Source organism: Hemiscyllium ocellatum, chromosome 5 (genome assembly GCF_020745735.1).
Source record: "Hemiscyllium ocellatum isolate sHemOce1 chromosome 5, sHemOce1.pat.X.cur, whole genome shotgun sequence".
In the NCBI taxonomy this organism is placed as follows: domain Eukaryota; kingdom Metazoa; phylum Chordata; class Chondrichthyes; order Orectolobiformes; family Hemiscylliidae; genus Hemiscyllium; species Hemiscyllium ocellatum.
The window spans coordinates 139,854,729-139,875,941 of record NC_083405.1 but is presented as its reverse complement, the minus strand read 5'-3'; the positions used below and the strand labels follow the sequence as shown (position 1 = coordinate 139,875,941).

Sequence of the window (21,213 nt, the reverse complement as noted above, 5' to 3'; positions counted from 1 at the left end):
TTTCCAGTTTAGTGTCATCTGCAAAGTCAAACCCAGTGATGTTGTGTCTGATTTCCCACAGGATGAAGCTGGTTTACCTGCTGGCGTTTGCCTGTTTTTTTGGAATATTGCACCTTGCAGTGAACAGAGAGCAGGTGAGGATCTGACCTCAGTTACACGATATCAAATTAACATAAACAATACGGTTAAAGTACAGCGCCAGGGTCCCAGGGCCAATTCCAGCTTCGGGTGACTGACTGTGTGGAGTTTGCACATTCTCCCCGTGTCTGTGTGGGTTTCCTCCGGGTGCTCCGGTTTCCTCCCACAATCCAAAGATGTGCGGGTCAGGTGAAATGGCCATGCTAAATTGCCCGTAGTGTTAGGTGAAGGGGTAAATGTAGGGAACTGGGTCTGGGTGTGAAGCAGGTCGGTATGGGCTTGTTGGGCCGAAGGGCCTGTTTCCACACTGTCGGGAATCTAAAAATATCTAAACTGACAGTGTTGATTCTGGTCCCAGTTATCACGTCCTCAGGAATCCTCAAAGTATTTCATACACAATGGAGTGCTTTGGAAATGTAAGTATTATTAAAAAGAGTCTCATAAAGTCAAAGCTTTTGATCTTGAACTTGTCAGAACGCAGAGGCTAGAACTCAACTTAGGAAAGGGAAGATTAGTTTATTTAGCATGAGGAGTGGATGTTGATGAGTTGGATCATTGTTATCCTGGAGATCAAACAGGAGCTCAGCCGTGAACATCTTTAACAACCCAACCTCGACAGGAAACACTTGCACAGACTCAGTCCCTCAGAGTTAAGCCAAAGCCCCACCCCCACCCCATCTCTCTCTTACATGGACAACCTGTTACTCTAACCCGAGAGTCTCCCACACTGGGAAGCAGCCTGCCCACATTGACCTGACAAGTCCCCGAAGAAGCTGGGATGTTTCAGCAAGTCTTCTGTCATCTTTCGAAGCTCCACTCAGTATTGGCTCAATCATGAATCAGAGAATTGTACAGGACAGGAAGAAGCCATTTCACCAAGCGCCTCTCAAAATATTTCCCCAGCTCGTCCCACTCTCCAGCCCTACCTCTGCAGCCCTTTAACTTCATCCCTTTCCAATATTTACCCAACTCTCTTTCAAACCTCCTCCATCACTCTCCCGGGCACCCCTCCCTGAGTAAAGAAATTTCTCCACATCTCATTCCGAGCTCTCCAGCTGACAGTCTCGAAACTGGGGCCCATCCCTACCGTCAGACCGATTAGAGGATAAATGTCAAATTATTCATCACTTTGAAAACCTCAGTAAGGTCGCCTCCTAATTTCAACACCAAAAAAATGGTAGTTGTTGTAAATCAGAAGCAAAATCAGAAATTGCTGAAGAAGCTCGGCAGGTCTGGCAGCGTCTGTGGAGAGAAATCAGAATGTTTCGGTTCGAGTTTTGAGGAAAGGTCACTGGATCTAAAACATTAACTCTTGTGGAGAGAAATCAGAGTTAATGTTTTAGATCCAGTGACCCTACCTCAAAACTTGATCCGAAACATTCTGATTTCTCTCCAGAGATGATGCCAGACCTACCGAACTTTTCCAGCAATTTCTGATTTTGTCACCTCTTAACCTTCGCTGCTCCAAGGAAAATCTCTCTAAACTTTCCCAGTCTCTATAATCCCTCACTCTCGGTATCACTCTAGTAAATCTCCTTTGAACGTTCTCTTGGGCTTTAACATACACTTAAACAAGTTGCCCAGACCGGAACACCATCCTCCAAATGTGGTCTGTTGTTGAGGTGTAACATCCCCACCTCGCATTTACACTCGAAGCCCCTAATTATAAACCCAAGGATCCTATAAGCCTCCTTGAAGATTGTTCCAACTTGCCAGGCCACCTTCGGAGAACCATGCCCCTGAACCCCGACGTGTCTCTGCTCCTGTCCTCCCCTCACAGTTGTCCCATTGAGTCGGTATTGTCTCTCTATGTTCCTTCTCCCGAAATGCCTCACCTCACATTTCCCAGCTTTGAAATGCATTTGCCAGGTGTCTGTCAACTCAACCCCTCCTCAAATGAAAATCCCTCCAGGACCTGAATATTTACTAAGCGGTGATTGATCGTGTTACAATGTCTGAAAGCGAAAAAAAATCCATCAACTACGGAAATGTCTGAATTTGGCCGACTTTAACAAAATGATGTGGAGTTGCTGGTGTTGGGCTGGGGACTGGGCTAGCCCAGCTCAGTATTCTCCCCCCACACCAGGTCAGAGCCCAACAGGTTCAGTTGAAAACACAAGGTTGTTCCTCTTACCTGGTGAAATGTCACCTCACAGATTAAGGAGCAGTGTTCCCCAAAAGATTGTGATTTTAAATAAAGCTGTTGGACTCTAACCTGGTGCTGTGTGATTGCTGAGCTTAACACGATGAGACAGAGACTGTCCACGGGAAACTGGAAAACCTGCTGATGTGTAAAATACCTGAAGAACTGTGGGGAATGTTTAAGGAAACATTGAACACCGTACAAAGCCAGTTTATATTCCTGAGAGGGAAAAGATCCGCTTTCACAGGATAAAACAGCCATGGACAATGAAAGGGATAAGGGGCTGTGTAAAAATAAAAGTGTAAAACTACAAACTACAGCATCGATCCTGCTGAGCGGGAAAGACAGAGACCAGCCCAGAGCCACACGGCAGCTTAGAGCTGCTATTAAAAGGGGTTACCAGAAGGAAACTTACCACGGACTTCAAAAATCACTTTTTAAAATTCACACTTGCAAAAAGGATGGTCAGGAGTAGGATTGACCCACTAGAGACTTCAAGTGGGGATATCATCACTGACCGGGAATGGCCTGAACAATTCTGATGGTCCAATCCTGGCCTTACATCCTGGTGCCTGGATGGAACTCTGGAGTACAGAAGGTCATGGAGGAAAGGTCACTGTGTATATTCCAGAAAGGTCAGGTCTGAGGTTTGAAAGGCATCGCGGAGCATGAGGGGGGAGTGTGAATGTGGCATTGGGGTAAGGGAATGATCATGTTGAATGACAGAACAATTTGAAAGGCTGAATGGCCTACTCATGCTGAGTGGTATGTTTCAAAGTTTAATGTAAAGTCTTGACACTTTTCCGTCAGGAGAATGTGGCTCTGAAAGGACAAGTAACTCAATCCACAACAGCCCCCGGGGGAGAGGCTGAGCGGGCGATTGATGGTAACACTGCGTCTCAGTGGGCTGGCCACTCCTGCACCCATACCACACTGATGGCCAATCCCTGGTGGAGAATCAACTTACAACAACCTTACCACATCGCCACGGTGAAGATCACAAACAGAGCTGAACTGTGCTGCTACGGCCGCCTGTCAGGGGCAGAGATCCGCATCGGAAACTCACTGGAGAACAATGGGAATTCCAACCCACTGTAACTATCCAACACGACACCTCCGTGGGGGATTGTGGGAATGTTGGTTCAACAAGTTCCAATGGGGCTCATCGGCCTGTGCGGTTAAATAAGCCTGAGGCCTCCGAGCACTGAGTGGGCAGAGAGACAGAGAGAAGGGGATGAGTGAGGGAGGGGGATGAGGGAGAGGGAGGGAGTGAGGGAGGAGGATGAGGGAGATGGAGGCAGGGAGGAGGATGAGGGAGAGGGAAGGGGAGGGAGAGGAATGAGTGGGTAAGGTTGAGGGAGAGATCAAGGTGAAGGCGATGATGTGAGAAAGACTGTAAAATGTCTGACTGGGAGGAAGGGTAGACAAGGCTGGAATGATGGTGTTCAGAGCTCAGTGCGGTGGGGAGTGATAGTGTTCAGAGCTCAGTGCGGTGGGGAGTGATGGTGTTCAGAGCTCAGTGCGGTGGGGAGTGATGGTGTTCAGAGCTCAGTGCGGTGGGGAGTGATGGTGTTCAGAGCTCAGTGCGGTGGGGAGTGAGCTTCGAGGGCACTGTGGCTAAGAAGGAGGCAAAAAGAAACATTGGGTTTACAAACTTTCACCAAAAATGTCCAGAATGTCTGAGTTTCAGAAACCACACTGACTGACAATCCCAGGAGGAGAGAACTCTCATGTGTCATCAAAGCGTGAGGAGGCCATTCGGCCCATTGAACCTACTCTGCTATTCCATATGGTCATGGCTGATCCTCCAACTCAGACCACTCTTGCCCCAGACACTTCCATCCCTTTATCCTGATGACCTGCTGTACCCACACACTCACCGTCACCACCTGCTGCACCCACACACTCACCGTCACCACCTGCTGTACACACACACTCACCGTCACCACCTGCTGTACCCACACACTCACCGTCACCACCTGCTGCACCCACACACTCACTGTCACCACCTGCTGTACCCACACACTCACCGTCACCACCTGCTGCACCCACACACTCACCGTCACCACCTGCTGTACCCACACACTCACCGTCACCACCTGCTGTACACACTCACTCACCGTCACCACCTGCTGTACACACACACTCACCGTCACCACCTGCTGTACACACTCACTCACCGTCACCACCTGCTGCACCCACACACTCACCGTCACCACCTGCTGTACCCACACACTCACCGTCACCACCTGCTGTACACACTCACTCACCGTCACCACCTGCTGTACACACACACTCACCGTCACCACCTGCTGTACACACTCACTCACCGTCACCACCTGCTGTACACACACACTCACTGTCACCACCTGCTGTACACACGCACTCACCGTCACCACCTGCTGTAATCACACACTCACTGTCACCACCTGCTGTACACACACACTCACCGTCACCACCTGCTGTTCACACACACTCACCGTCACCACCTGCTGTACCCACACACTCACCGTCACCACCTGCTGTACACACGCACTCACCGTCACCACCTGCTGTTCACACACACTCACCGTCACCACATGCTGTACACACACTCACTGTCACCACCTGCTGTACACACACACTCACCGTCACCACCTGCTGTTCACACACTCACCGTCACCACCTGCTGTTCACACACTCACCGTCACCACCTGCTGTACCCACACACTCACCGTCACCACCTGCTGTTCACACACACTCACCGTCACCACCTGCTGTACCCACACACTCACCGTCACCACCTGCTGTACACACACACTCACCGTCACCACCTGCTGTACCCACACACTCACCGTCACAACCTGCTGTAATCACACACTCACCGTCACCACCTGCTGGACACACACACACTCACCGTCACAACCTGCTGTAATCACACACTCACCGTCACCACCTGCTGGACACACACACTCACCGTCACCACCTGCTGTAATCACACACTCACCGTCACCACCTGCTGTACCCACACACACACCATCACCACCTGCTGTACCCACACACTCACCGTCACCACCTGCTGAACCCACACACTCACCGTCACCACCTGCTGTTCACACACACTCACCGTCACCACCTGCTGTACCCACACACTCACCGTCACCACCTGCTGTAATCACACACTCACCGTCACCACCTGCTGTACACACACACTCACTATCACCACCTGCTGTACACACACACACACCATCACCACCTGCTGGACACACACACTCACCGTCACCACCTGCTGAACCCACACACTCACCGTCACCACCTGCTGTTCACACACACTCACCGTCACCACCTGCTGTACCCACACACTCACCGTCACCACCTGCTGTACACACACACTCACCGTCACCACCTGCTGTAATCACACACTCACCGTCACCACCTGCTGTACACACACACTCACCGTCACCACCTGCTGTACCCACACACTCACCGTCACCACCTGCTGTAATCACACACTCACCGTCACCACCTGCTGTAATCACACACTCACCGTCACCACCTGCTGGACACACACACTCACCGTCACCACCTGCTGTACCCACACACTCACCGTCACAACCTGCTGTAATCACACACTCACCGTCACCACCTGCTGTACCCACACACTCACCGTCACAACCTGCTGTACCCACACACTCACCGTCACCACCTGCTGTAATCACACACACTCACCGTCACCACCTGCTGGACACACACATTCACCGTCACAACCTGCTGTAATCACACACTCACCGTCACCACCTGCTGTACCCACACACTCACCGTCACAACCTGCTGTAATCACACACTCACCGTCACCACCTGCTGTAATCACACACACTCACCGTCACCACCTGCTGGACACACACATTCACCGTCACCACCTGCTGTACACACACACTCACCGTCACCACCTCCTGTACACACACACTCACCGTCACCACCTGCTGGACACACACACTCACCGTCACAACCTGCTGTAATCACACACACACCATCACCACCTGCTGTACCCACACACTCACCGTCACCACCTGCTGTACACACACACTCACCGTCACCACCTGCTGTACACACGCACTCACCGTCACCACCTGCTGTACCCACACACTCACCGTCACCACCTGCTGGACACACACACTCACCATCACCACCTGCTGTACACACACACTCACCGTCACCACCTGCTGTACCCACACACACTCACCATCACCACCTGCTGTACACACACACTCACCGTCACCACCTGCTGTACACACACACTCGCCGTCACCACCTGCTGTACCCACACACTCACCGTCACCACCTGCTGTACCCACACACTCACCGTCACCACCTGCTGTACACACACTCTCACCGTCACCACCTGCTGTACCCACACACTCACCGTCACCACCTGCTGTACCCACACACTCATCGTCACCACCTGCTGTACACACACACTCACCGTCACCACCTGCTGGACACACACACTCACCGTCACCACCTGCTGGACACACACACTCACCGTCACCACCTGCTGTACACACGGCCTCACTGTCACCACCTGCTGTACACACACACTCACCGTCACCACCTGCTGTACACACGGCCTCACTGTCACCACCTGCTGTACACACACACTCACCGTCACCACCTGCTGTACACACGCACTCACCGTCACCACCTGCTGTACCCACACACTCACCGTCACCACCTGCTGTAATCACACACTCACCGTCACCACCTGCGGTAATCACACACTCACCGTCACCACCTGCTGTACACACACACTCACCGTCACCACCTGCTGTGCCCACACACTCACCGTCACCACCTGCTGGACACAGACACTCACTGTCACCACCTGCTGTTCACACACACACACCGTCACCACCTGCTGTACCCACACACTCACCGTCACCACCTGCTGTACACACACACACTCACCGTCACCACCTGCTGTAATCACACACTCACCGTCACCACCTGCGGTAATCACACACTCACCGTCACCACCTGCTGTACACACACTCACCGTCACCACCTGCTGTAATCACACACACTCACCGTCACCACCTGCTGGACACACACATTCACCGTCACCACCTGCTGTACACACACACTCACCGTCACCACCTGCTGTACGCACACACTCACCGTCACCACCTGCTGGACACACACACTCACCGTCACAACCTGCTGTAATCACACACACACCATCACCACCTGCTGTACCCACACACTCACCGTCACCACCTGCTGTACACACACACTCACCGTCACCACCTGCTGTACACACGCACTCACCGTCACCACCTGCTGTACCCACACACTCACCGTCACCACCTGCTGGACACACACACACTCACCATCACCACCTGCTGTACACACACACTCACCGTCACCACCTGCTGTACCCACACACACTCACCATCACCACCTGCTGTACACACACACTCACCGTCACCACCTGCTGTACACACACACTCGCCGTCACCACCTGCTGTACCCACACACTCACCGTCACCACCTGCTGTACCCACACACTCACCGTCACCACCTGCTGTACACACACTCTCACCGTCACCACCTGCTGTACCCACACACTCACCGTCACCACCTGCTGTACCCACACACTCGCCGTCACCACCTGCTGTACCCACACACTCACCGTCACCACCTGCTGTACCCACACACTCATCGTCACCACCTGCTGTACACACACACTCACCGTCACCACCTGCTGGACACACACACTCACCGTCACCACCTGCTGTACACACACACTCACCGTCACCACCTGCTGTACACACGGCCTCACTGTCACCACCTGCTGTACACACACACTCACCGTCACCACCTGCTGTACACACGTCCTCACTGTCACCACCTGCTGTACACACACACTCACCGTCACCACCTGCTGTACACACGTCCTCACTGTCACCACCTGCTGTACACACACACTCACCGTCACCACCTGCTGTACCCACACACTCACCGTCACCACCTGCTGTAATCACACACTCACCGTCACCACCTGCTGTACACACACACTCACCGTCACCACCTGCTGTGCCCACACACTCACCGTCACCACCTGCTGGACACAGACACTCACTGTCACCACCTGCTGTTCACACACACACACCGTCACCACCTGCTGTACCCACACACTCACCGTCACCACCTGCTGTACACACACACACTCACCGTCACCACCTGCTGTAATCACACACTCACCGTCACCACCTGCGGTAATCACACACTCACCGTCACCACCTGCTGTACACACACTCACCGTCACCACCTGCTGTACACACACACTCACCGTCACCACCTGCTGTGCCCACACACTCACCGTCACCACCTGCTGGACACAGACACTCACTGTCACCACCTGCTGTTCACACACACACACCGTCACCACCTGCTGTACCCACACACTCACCGTCACCACCTGCTGTACACACACACTCACCGTCACCACCTGCTGTACACACACTCACCGTCACCACCTGCTGTACACACACACTCACCGTCACCACCTGCTGTACACACACTCACCGTCACCACCTGCTGTACACACACACTCACCGTCACCACCTGCTGTGCCCACACACTCACCGTCACCACCTGCTGTACACACACACACTCACTGTCACCACCTGCTGTACACACACTCACCGTCACCACCTGCTGTACACACACACTCACCGTCACCACCTGCTGTACCCACACACTCACCGTCACCACCTGGTGTACACACACTCACTGTCACCACCTGCTGTACCCACACACTCACCGTCACCACCTGCTGTACACACACACTCACTGTCACCACCTGCTGTACACACACACACTCACCGTCACCACCTGCTGTACACACACACTCACCGTCACAATAAGGCAGACAGTATCAGGGGGGAGAGAAGTCAAGTTTCGGGTGTAACCTCTTTCACGACTGGAGTGGATTCGGGGAGCTGCCAATAAAGGGGGTGGCGGGGGCAGGATGGTGAGGTTGTGGTAGGTGTTGACAGACAGAGTGTCTGACCTGGTTGGTGAATGAGAGGAATGATTCGGGTTGGTGGCTGGGTGAGAGAACTGGAGGGGGATGGGACTCTGAAAGGGAGTCGGGAGATGGGGAGGGAGGTGATATGTAATTGGAGAACTAAATGTTGAGTCGTCCGGTTTGTGGTCTCCCCAGGCGGAAGATGAGGTGTTGTTCTTCCAATGTGCGGTTTGGTTCATTGTGGCCATGGAGGAGGAGAACGATGGTCATGTCAGAGAGGGAGTGGGAAGGGGGATTATAGTGTGTAGTGACTGGGAGGTCCGGTCGGTCCCTGCAGCCCTGGCTGAGATAGAATATCGAACATAGAAAATACAGCACAGAAAAGGCCCTTCGGCCCATGATGTTGTTCTGTGGTTTAATCCTAATGTAACATAACTGAACCTACACACCCCTCAACTCACTGCTATCCGTGTGCATGTCCAGCAGTCGCTTAAATGTCCCCAATGACTCTGCTCCCACCACCACAGCTGGCAACGCATTCCATGCATTCATAATTCTCTTCGTAAAGAACCTACCTCAGACGTCTCCTCTATACCTTCCTCCTAATATCTTCAAACTACGTCCCCTCGTGCCAGTCAATCCTGCCCTGGGGAAGAGTCTCTGGCTATTGACTCTATCCAAGCCTCTCATTACCTTGTACACCTCGATCAGGTCTCCTCTCTTCCTCCTTCTCTCCAGAGAGAAAAGCCCTGAGCTTATTCAACCTTCCTTCATAAGGCAAGCCCTCCAGTCCAGGCAGCATCCTGGTACACCTTCTTTGCACCCTCTCCAAAGCCTCTGTATCCCTCCTATAGTAGGGCGACCAGAATTGGACACAATATTCCAAGTGTGGTCTCACCAGGGACTTGTAGAGCTGCAGCAAAACCTTGCAGCTCTTAAACTCGATCCCCCTGTTACTTAAAGCTAACTGCTGCCTCACAGCGCCAGAGACCCGGGTTCAGGTGACTGACTGTGTGGAGTTTGCACATTCTCCCCGTGTCTGCGTGGGTTTCCTCCAGATGCTCCAGTTTCCTCCCACAGTCCAAAGATGTGCAGGTTAGGTGAATTGGCCATGGGAGATTGCCCGTAGTGTTAGGTGAAGGGGTAAATGTAGGGGAATGGGTCTGGGTGGGTTGCGCTTTGGAGGGTTGGTGTCGAAGGGCCTGTTTCCACATTGTAAGTAATCTAATCTAAACAACTTTCTTAACAACCCTATCCACTTGGGTGGCAACTTTGAGGGATCTATGAACTTGAACACCCAGATCCCTCTGTTCCTCCACACTGCCAAGAATCCTGTTTTTAATCCTATATTCAGCATTCAAGTTTGACCTTCCAAAATGCATCACTTCACATTTATCCAGGGTGAACTCCATCTGCCATTTCTCAGTCCAGTTCTGCATCCTGTCTATGTCGTGCTGCAGCCTGCAATAGCCCTCGATACTATCAACGGCACCTCCAACTTTGTGTCATCTGCAAATTTACTAACCCGCCCCTCAACCTCCTCATCTAAGTCATTTATAAAAACTACAAAGAGCAGAGGCCCAAGAACAGAGCCCCGTGGGACCCCACTCAACACTGACCGCCAGGCAGAATACTTTCCATCAGCAACCACTCTGCCTTCTGTCAGCCAGCCAATTCTGAATCCAGATAGCCAAATCTCCCTGTATCCCATACTCCCTGACTTAATGAATGAGCCTACTGTGGGGAACCTTATCAAATGCCTTGCTGAAGTCCATATACACCACATCCACAGCTCGACCTTCATCGATCTGTCTCGACACCTCCTCAAAGAACTCAATAAGATTTGTGAGGCATGACCTGCCCCTCACAAAGCCATGCTGACTGCCTTTAATCATGCTGTGCTTTTCCAAATAGTCATAAATCCTATCCCTCAGAATTCTTTCCAAAACCTTGCTGACCACAGACATGAGACTGACTGGTCTGTAATCGCCAGGGATTTCCCTATTACTCTTCTTGAAAAGAGGAACAACATTCGCCTCCTTCCAATCCTCCGGTACGTCTCCCATGGAGAGTGAGGAGGCAAATATCCTCGCCAGCAGCTTGGCAAACTCCTTTCTATCTGGAGGTTGGTGGGGTGGACGGTGAGGACCAGTGGGGTTCTGTCCTGGTGGCGATTGGAGGGGCAGGGCTCAAGGGCGGAGGAGCGGGAAATGGAGGAGATGCGGTGGATAGCATCGTCAACCACGTCTGAGGGGAAATTGCGGTCTTTGAAGAAGGAGGCCATCTGGGTTGTTCGGTATTGGAACTGGTCCTCCTGGGAGCAGATACAGTGGAGGCGAAGGAGTTGGGAATATGGGATGGCGTTTTTACAGGGGGCAGGTTGGGAGGAGGTGTAATCTAGGTAGCTGTGGGAGTCGGTCGGTTTATAGTAAATGTCCGTGTTGAGTCGGTCGCCTGAGATAGAAATAAAAAGGTCTAGATACTAAACGAGTATTTTGCACAGTATTTACTGTGGAAAAGGATATGGAAGATATAGACTGTAGGGAAATAGATGGTGACATCTTGAAAAATGTCCATATTACAGAGGAGGTAGTGCTGGATGTCTTGAAATGCATAAACATGGATAAATCCCTAGGACCTGATCAGGTATACCCCAGAACTCTGGGGTAGAGAAGTGATTGCTGGGCCTCTTACTGAGCTATTTGAATCATCAATAATCACAGGTGAGGTGCTGGAAGACTGGAGGTTGGCAAACGTGGTGCCACTGTTTAAGAAGGGCGGTAAGGACAAGCCAGGGAACTATAGACCAGAGAGCCTGACCTCGGTGGTGGGAGGGAATCCTGAGGGACAGGATGTACATGTGTTTAGAAACACAAGGACTGATTAGGGACAGTCAACATGGCTTTGTGCGTGGGAAATCATGTCTCACAAACTTGATTGAGTTTTTTGAAGAAGTAACAAAGAGGATTCATAAGGGCAGAGGGATAGATGTGATCTATATGGACTTCAGTAAGGCATTTGACAGGTTCCCCATGGGAGACTGGTTAGCAAAGTTAGATCTCATGGAATACAGGGAGAACTAGCCATTTGGGTACAGAACTGGCTCAAAGGTAGAAGGCAGAGGGTGGTGGTTGAGGGTTGTTTTTCAGACTGGAGGCCTGTGACCAGTGGAGTGCCACAAGGATCGGTGCTGGGCCCTCTACTTTTTGTCATTTACATAAATGATTTGAATGCGAGCATAAGAGGTACAGTTAGTAAGTTTGCAGATGACACCAAAATTGGAGGTGTAGTGGACAGCGAAGAGGGTTACCTCAGATTACAACAGGATCTGGACCAATGGGCTGAGAAGTGGCAGATGGAGATAATTCAGATAAATGCGAGGTGCTGCATTTTGGGAAAGCAAATCTTAGCAGGACTTATACACTTAATGGTAAGGTCCTAGGGAATGTTGCTGAACAAAGAGACCTTGGAGTGCAGGTTCATAGCTCCTTGAAAGTGGAGTCACAGGTAGATAGGATAGTGAAGGTGGTGTTTGGTATGCTTTCCTTTATTGGTCAGAGTATTGAGTACAGGAGTTGAGAGGTCATGTTGCAGCTGTACAGGACATTGGTTAGGCCACTGTTGGAATATTGTGTGCAATTCTGGTCTCCTTCCTATTGGAAAGATGTTGTGAAACTTCAGAAAAGATTTACAAGGATGTTGCCAGGGTTGGAGGATTTGAGCTACAGGGAGAGGCTAAACAGGCTGGGGCTGTTTTCCCTGGAGCGTCAGAGGCTGAGGGGTGACCTTATAGAGGTTTACCAAATCATGTGGGGCATGGATAGGGTAAATAGGCAAAGTCAGAGAGTCATAGAGCTGTACAGCATGGAAACAGACCCATCGGTCCAACCCGTCTATGCTGACCAGATATCCCAACACAATCTAGTCCCACCTGCCAGCACCCGACCCTTTTCCCTCCAAACCCTTCCTATTCATATACCCATCCAAATGCCTTTTAACTGTTGTAATTGTACCAGCCTCCACCACTTCCTCTGGCAGCTCATTCCATACATGTACCACCCTCTGTGTGAAAACATTGCACCTTAGGTCTCTTTTATATCTTTCCCCTCTCACACTAAACCTTCTAGTTCTGGACTCCCCGACCCCAGGGAAAAGACTTTGTTAAAATGTAGGTGAATGATGTCAGATTGGAAACTTAGTCTGATCGGAGGCAGGTTTGATCGATGGATTTTCTTCAATGTTTGACATTCTAGGTGTATTTGGTGACTAACATGATGAATTAAATCTTTCAGATGTGGAATTGTCAACGTCACTCAGCAGCAGGTAACTTATACTTTCGAGTGTAAAGGAATGGAGGGTCAATATGTCAACATCTACATCCGAGGGAATAACAAAATCCTGACTCTCTGTGAGGTTGAGATCTACGAAATGGTAACTCCGTTCCTTGAAGATTGTTAAAGGGAATCCCATATCTTCATTAGCAGTGCCTGAGGTATTTCAATGTTCTTCTATTTTCAATTCACACCCTTTGCACTTCAACAGAGAGAAGGCTTCCACGCAGACACAGAAATAAATAGACCAATTATCAAAGCAGCAGGGACTCGCAGTTATAACGGACTTACAGGTTAAAGTTAGAAGGACCGAAAGAGAGAGAGAGAGTTCCCACATAGATCACTGTTGAACACCCAACTAGCCCTGGACTGAACTAAACTGCTCAGCTAGAGAGCTGACCACTACCCTTTCATTATACAGGTCACTTCGAAAACATGTCCACTTTGGGCTGAAGTCTCATCTGTTTACATATAAACACAAAGGCCTCTCAATATACCCTTTAATCTCAGTACCAAACCAGACTTCGAGAAAGTGAGGACTGCAGATGCTGGAGATCAAAGCTGAAAATGTGTTGCTGGAAAAGCGCAGCAGGTCAGGCAGCATCCAAGGAACAGGAGATTCGACGTTTCGGGCATGAGAAGATTTCCTGAAGAAGGGCTCATGCCCGAAATGACCAAACGCGACTAAACAGCCCTCGGAATGGTGTATTACTGCCCAAGGAGACAGTATCCGTGAGAAAAGGAACAGCTTTTAGTAAAAAGGGACCAGTTTTGGGACACAGCGGATCTGTAAAGCTGGCTAAAGATGATGTCATGTTAGCCTTTTCCAAATGATCTCATCCCAGTCACAATGTGTCAATACAAATTCAGCCCACAGCACGACATCTAGGACTGACACCACAGTCAAACACAGAGTGAGGGTCAGTGCTGAGGGAGTGGGCACTGTCGGAGGGTCAGTGCTGAGGGAGCGCCGCACTGTTGGAGGGTCAGTGCTGAGGGAGTGGGCACTGTTGGAGGGTCAGTGCTGAGGGAGTGCCGCACTGTTGGAGGGTCAGTGCTGAGGGAGTGGGCATGGTTGGAGGGTCAGTGCTGAGGGAGTGCCACACTGTCGGAGGGTCAGTGCTGAGGAAGTGCCGCATTGTTGGAGGGTCAGTGCTGAGGGAGTGCCACACTGTCGGAGGGTCAGTGCTGAGGAAGTGCCGCATTGTTGGAGGTCATTACTGAGGGAGTGCCACACTGTCGGAGGGTCAGGAACTAGAAGAGAACATTTGTACACAGGTTCTGGATATCTGCATGATGTGTAGAGTTGTGATAGTTGGTGATTTCAAATACCCGCAGGTGGACTGGAAAAAATGTGGTGCATGGAAGGGGAGTAATCCCTGCAGTGTGTACTGGAGACCTTTCTGAAACAGGACATTTACAATCATACCAGGCAGCGAGCAGTGCAGGATGTGCTCCTAGGAAATGAGGCAGACGAAGTGAAGAATGTTAGAGCAGGGGAGCATTTGGGAAATAGTGATCATACCGTAACAAGATTCAATATTAAATTGGAAAAAGATAAAAACAATCAATGGTTAAGATCCCAGACAGGGAGAGGGCAGACTTTCATCTTAAAGTTGAACTGGAGAAGTTGATTGGACAAGCATTCTGATGAAGAAACCAGTGGGTGAAATATGGGAGCATTTCAAAAGAAAGATGAATACAGTGCAAGCTAGGTACATGCCCATGAGAAATAATATGGGCTAATCCAAAGTGAGAGTACCCAAGATGGTTTGGGGTATTGATGAGAGAATAAAGTAGAAAAAGTAGATACACACTGGAATAATAATGGCAGTAAATCAGGAAGAGTGTCTCAGATGCAGGAGAGCAGAAAGGCTAAGGGGAAGCATAAGGAAAGGATGGCAGGCTGTGCTAAAACAAACAGTCAAATGTTCATCAAACATATTAACAATAAAAGATGAGTGAAGGATAGTGTGCGGCCCATAGGGACCAAACAGGGCAAGCTGCTCACTGAAGAAAAGGATGAGACAGGGGGCTACGGAATAAATATTTGGCGTCTGTTTTTACCAAATTAGAAAATGGTGATAATGTTGGTGCTCAGCATCTGAACCGTCTCGTGATAAATAAAGAAGAGGTGCTAAAAAGACTGGCAAATCTCCAGCTAGAGAAGTTGCCGGGCCCAGATAGGATGCATACGAGATTGCTGAGAGGGGTAAGGGAACAAATTGCAGAGCCATTGACAGAAATGTTCCTGGTCCCTCTGAAATAGAATTAGTCCTGAGGGATTGGAAATGTCACGCTGTTGTTTAAGAAAGAGGCAAATGAAAGCCCAAGAAACCATAGTCCTGTCAGTGTGACATCAATAGTGGGGAAACTGACGGAGGTCCTGATCCGGTTTATGGTAAATATACACTCAGAGAAACAGAACTTGTAACGAGACAGTCAACATGGCTTTGTCAATGGCAGGTCATGTCTGACAAATTGAGTTGAGCTCTTTGTTGAGGGTTCTGCTGTGAATGTTGTATATTTGAATTTTCAGATAGGACTTGACACGGTGCCACATGGCAGGTCGGTTAACAAATGAGAACTGTTTGGGATTAATGGGACCTCAGTAACATGGATTAGAAGGTGCTGAACAGATAAGGAACAGAGGCTGGGTATAGATGGGCATTTCTCAGATTGGAGGCCAGTTTTAGATTAGATTACTTACAGTGTGGAAACAGGCCCTTCGGCCCAACAAGTCCACACCGACCCGCCGAAGCGCAACCCACCCATACCCCAACATATACCCCTTACCTAACACTACGGGCAATTTAGCATGTCCAATTCACCTGACCCGCACATCTTTGGACTGTGGGAGGAAACCGGAGCACCCGGCAGAAACCCACGCAGACACGGGGAGAACGTGCAAACTCCACACAGTCAGTCGCCTGAGGCGGGAATTGAACCCAGGTCCCTGGCGCTGTGTTGACAATGGTGTTCCCCAGGGTTCTGTGATGGGAACCTTGGTTTTTCTGGTTTATATAAATAATTTTAGGGATGAGAGTTGAGGGTAAATTATCTATATTTGGAGAGGGTACTAAGCCAGGGAGAATAGGGAATTGTGAGGATGATACAGAGAGACTCCAGAGGGACATTGAACAGTTGGCCAAATGGACAGACACCTGGCAAATGCATTTCAAAGCTGGGAAATGTGAGGTGAGGCATTTCGGGAGAAGGAACATAGAGAGACAATACCGACTCAATGGGACACCTGTGAGGGGAGGACAGGAGCAGAGACACCTCGGGGTTCAGGGGCTCAACAACAGACCACATTTGGAGGATGGTGTTCAGGTCTGGACACATTATTTAGGTCAAAGTCCATGATCGTCCCAAAGGCTGCGATTATTTTATATTCACTCACAGGGTGAGGGCATCTGTGGGCAGGCAAACATTTATCACCCATCCCTAATTGCCATGTGACCAGGCCAGACCACTCAAAACATTCTTAAGCAGGCAGCCCTAGACTGAACTTTGCAATTTGTTTCGGTAAGTGAACAGTGAAAATTACTCCATGAGGTAGCTAGGTTAACTACTAGATTTTAAAACAGGCAAAAAATTATTCACAAAATTACACAGTGAAACACACAGAACAGAATAAAGAACCCCTACAGAACTCAACCTAGCCAGCTGTTCCGAATATACACAATAGTCCCAAAAAGTAAACCCCCTTTAAAACCCAGGACAAATGGAACACATACTTACAGGTTGGAGTTGAAGGGCAGAAAAGAGAGTGAGTTTCCATACAGCTCCCTGTTGAACTTCCCAGTTCAGGACTGAAATAAAACAGCTCAGCGCAGCTCAGCTAGAGAGCTGACCACTCCCCTGTCTTTATACAAATCACTTCTAACGCATGGTCACTTTGGCCTGAAGTCTCATCTGTTTACTGAGAAACAAAAGGCCTCTCAAAACCCTTTTTGTCTCTGTACCAAACCAGACTGATCGCAGCCCCGCCCGGTTTATTACCCCTCTGAAAACAATCAAGGAACAGAGTCTCCTTGAGCCGAGGAGCAGCTTTTAGGAAGAAAAGGGACTAGCTTTGTGATACCAGAGAGCAATTAAGAGAGAGCGACATTGCTGTGGGTCTGGAGTCACATGTACATCAGACCAGGGAAAGATGGCAGTTTCCTTCCCTCAAAGACATTGCTGACCCAGATGAGTTTATCTGACAGTGGCTTCATGGCCATCATCAGACCCTTTACATTAGATTCTTCTTTGAAGTGAAATTCCATCATCTGCTGTTGTGGGATTTGAACATAGCTCCCATTCGCTGAGTTTCTGGATGGATCATCTTGTTATAATACCGCGAGGCAATTGCCTCCCAATTCAGAATCCAGCAAGGAGACTCAAAAGATAAAGAGAAAAAATAAATACAATATCAAATTAACAAGGAATATGAAAACAAACGATCAGAGTTTCTTTAAATACATCACAACTACAAAGGACAATGTGAACATGACCTCTTAGAAAATGAGTCTGGAGTCACGGTTTTGGTGAACACAGAGGTTAAACAGATATTTTTCATCAGTCTTTATGGAGAAGGGTACTTTGGACATCCCATTCATACTAAAGAGTACAGGGGGCAGAATCACCATCACTAGAGAAGTCTTATATTATATTAGATAAACTCATGGGGCTAAAGGGAGCAAAATCCCCTGGTCCTGGGGTATGTCTCAAGGGATTCTAAAAGAGGGAGCTACAGAGATGGTGGTGCACTGGCTGTAACTTTCCAAAAATCTTTGGATTCTGGAGAAGTGCCAGAGGATTGGAAAAATGTTGATGTGATACCCTGACTCAAAAAGGGAGGGAGCCAAAACGTGGGTAACTGTCGGCTGATTAGCCAAACATGTATCGTTAGAAATGTATTGGAATCAATTTAGAAAGTCATAACTAATCAAGCAGATTAGCATGGCTTCATAAAAAGAAAACCGTGTCTGACTAATTTATTAATTTCTCGAGGAAGTCTGAACCAGAGTAGATAGAGGGGAACCAGTCGATGTGCTGTATTTGACTTCTAGAAGGTGTTCGATAAGCTACCTCACACAAGGTTAACTTATAAGATAACAGCCCACAGTGTTGGAGGCAGTACATTGGCATGGATAAAGAATTAGCTGATGGGCAGGAAACAGTGAGTGGGGATGAAGGATTCTTTATCAGCTTGGTAACCTGTGACTGGTGGAGTTCCACAGAGATCAGTGCTGGGACCAGAACTGGACAGATATCATTTCATTGGAAGCAGCTCAGAGAAGGTTTGCTCGGATGATCCTGAGGATGGAGGGATTGTCTCATGAGCAGAAGTTAAACAGGCTGGGCGGCTCAGTTGCTCAGTGGTTAGCACTGCTTCCCTCACAGCGTCAGGGACCCAGGTTCGATTCCAGCCTCGGGTGACTCTCTGTGTGGAGTTTGCACGTTCTCCCTGTGTCTGAGTGGGTTTCCTCCAGGTGCTCCAGTTTCCTCCCACAGTCCAAAGATGTGCAGTTTAGGTGAATTGGCCATGCTAAATTGCCCCTAGTGTTCAGGGATGTGTAGACTAGATGCATTAGTCAGGGGTAAATGTACAACAGGGTTGGGGAAATGGGTCTGGGTGGGTTACTCTTTGGATGGTTGGTGTGGACAAGTTGGGCCAAATGGCCTGTTTTCACACAGTAGGGATTATATGATACTCCTTGAAGGTCAAAAGAATGAGAGGTGATCTCATCGAAACGTATCAGATTCTTAAGGGGCTTGACAGGGTCAATGCTGGGAAGATGGTTCCCCCTCATGGGAGGGAGAGTCTGGCACCAAAGGGCACAGTCTCAGAATAAAGAGGCACCAACTGAAGATGGAGATGTGGAGTAGTTTCTTCTCACAGAGAGCTGTGGGGGCAGCGTCCTTGTGTATATTTAAGGCTGACATCAATAGATTCTTGATCATTCGGGGAATCAAAGCTTATGGGAAGGGGCAGGAAATCTGAGACATATCAAATCAGCCATGATCCTATTGAATGCTCTCCTCCTGTTCCTGAGTCTGACGGTCTGATGGTATTTATCTTATTAATTTGTTTCAGCAAGGTCGCCTCTTATTCTTTCTACATTATAGATTTTATTGTCACATGTTCTCAAGTATAGGGGAGGGGGCAGGAGGATATTGAAAAGTGTATAATGTCACTGCGGACAGGGTCATAGCAGAGACAAAGTGCCCAGGTATGAAGGAAGCTTAGGTACACAGCAGCAAGGTCACAAGAGTTAAAAAGTTAAACTTTATTTCATAGAATAATAAAGAAATAGGTCTCCAGTTGAAGCTTCCTGGGAAATTCTAATTTAAATAATATTCAGCTCCTCTGTTGTTCCTGCCAAATTACAACATCTTAAATTTTCGCAAATTATATTCTATCTGCCATATTTTTGCCTGTGCAGACTCTGCGTCATCCACAACACTCACCTTCCTAACTATTCTTGTTAACCAATTTGATAATAATACTTTCACTTCCCTTGTTCAAGTCGCGAATGCAGTTTGTAAATAATGACTAATACAGATTATAAATGACTGTGGCACCAGCACTGATCCCTGGGGCAACTCCACCAATTACAGTTACCATAAGACCATCAGATAGAGGAACAGAATTAGGCCAATTGGCCCATTGAGTCTGTTCTGCCATTCAATCATGGCTGACCTATTTCTCAATCACATTCTCCTTCCTTCTCCCCATAACCCTTGGTCCCTTTATGAATCAAGACCCTGTCTCACTCTGTCTTAGATACACTCGGCCTCCATAGCCCTCTGTGCCAATGAGTTCCACAGATTCACCTCCACCCCAGCTGAAGACGTTCCTCCTCATCTCTGTTCTAAAGGGTTGTCCCTCACTCCTTGTCTCTCCTACTAGTGGAAGCATCTCAATGTGCCCTCTATCCAGGCCATTCAGGATCCTGTCAGTTTCTAACAGATTCCCCCCCTCATCCTTCTTAACTCCAGTGGGTAAACACCCAGAGTTAGATCATGACAGTGCCCCCTTATCCTAACACTTTGTTTTCTATTAGTTAGCCAATCCTCTCTCCAGGCTAATTTACAGCTTCCAACGCCATGGACTCTTAAATTAAATAGCCCCAAGGCCAATCCTGTACTGAATGTCTTTTGAAATCCAAATATGTGACATCTACTGGTTTCCCTTTATCAGTTTCCCCTTCATGAAGCCACACTGACTCTGCCTGATCATATTATATATTTCTAATTGCTCTGTTATTACATCCTTTATAAAACACGACCATTTTCCTGGTCAGGAACATTAATCTAACTGGTTGAGAGTTCCCTGTTTGATTGTCTCTGTTTCTTTTTGATGTGAGGGACTGGGTTAGGTGCAGAGCTGGTGGTGTTGTTTCAAAATAAGTATGTATTTGTGACAAAATATCTAACTCTCTTCTGTTTTTCTGTGTTTAATTCAGGTGACCTGTTTGATCTCTCACGTGCAGCAAGGTTCACTGAGGCGGGTCAGCTGTAGCTGCTCTTAATAACACTTGTTCATGACTCAATCTATGATTCACTCTAACTCTGTTCACAAATAAATGGCTTACACCATC

The 21,213-nt window shown here is 49.0% G+C and overlaps 1 protein-coding gene across 1 annotated transcript in view; it reads left to right on the top strand.

Moving 5' to 3' along the window:
• LOC132816255 (uncharacterized) overlaps window positions 1-21,213 on the top strand; it is a 35,688-nt gene extending 14,475 nt beyond the window's left edge. Inside the window, exons 5-8 of the mRNA XM_060825751.1 lie at window positions 62-134; window positions 3,092-3,375; window positions 13,583-13,782; window positions 21,079-21,213. Coding sequence (XP_060681734.1) covers window positions 62-134; window positions 3,092-3,375; window positions 13,583-13,748 — 523 coding nt within the window. The 3' untranslated portion in view covers window positions 13,749-13,782; window positions 21,079-21,213. The remainder of the gene's footprint in view (window positions 1-61; window positions 135-3,091; window positions 3,376-13,582; window positions 13,783-21,078) is intronic.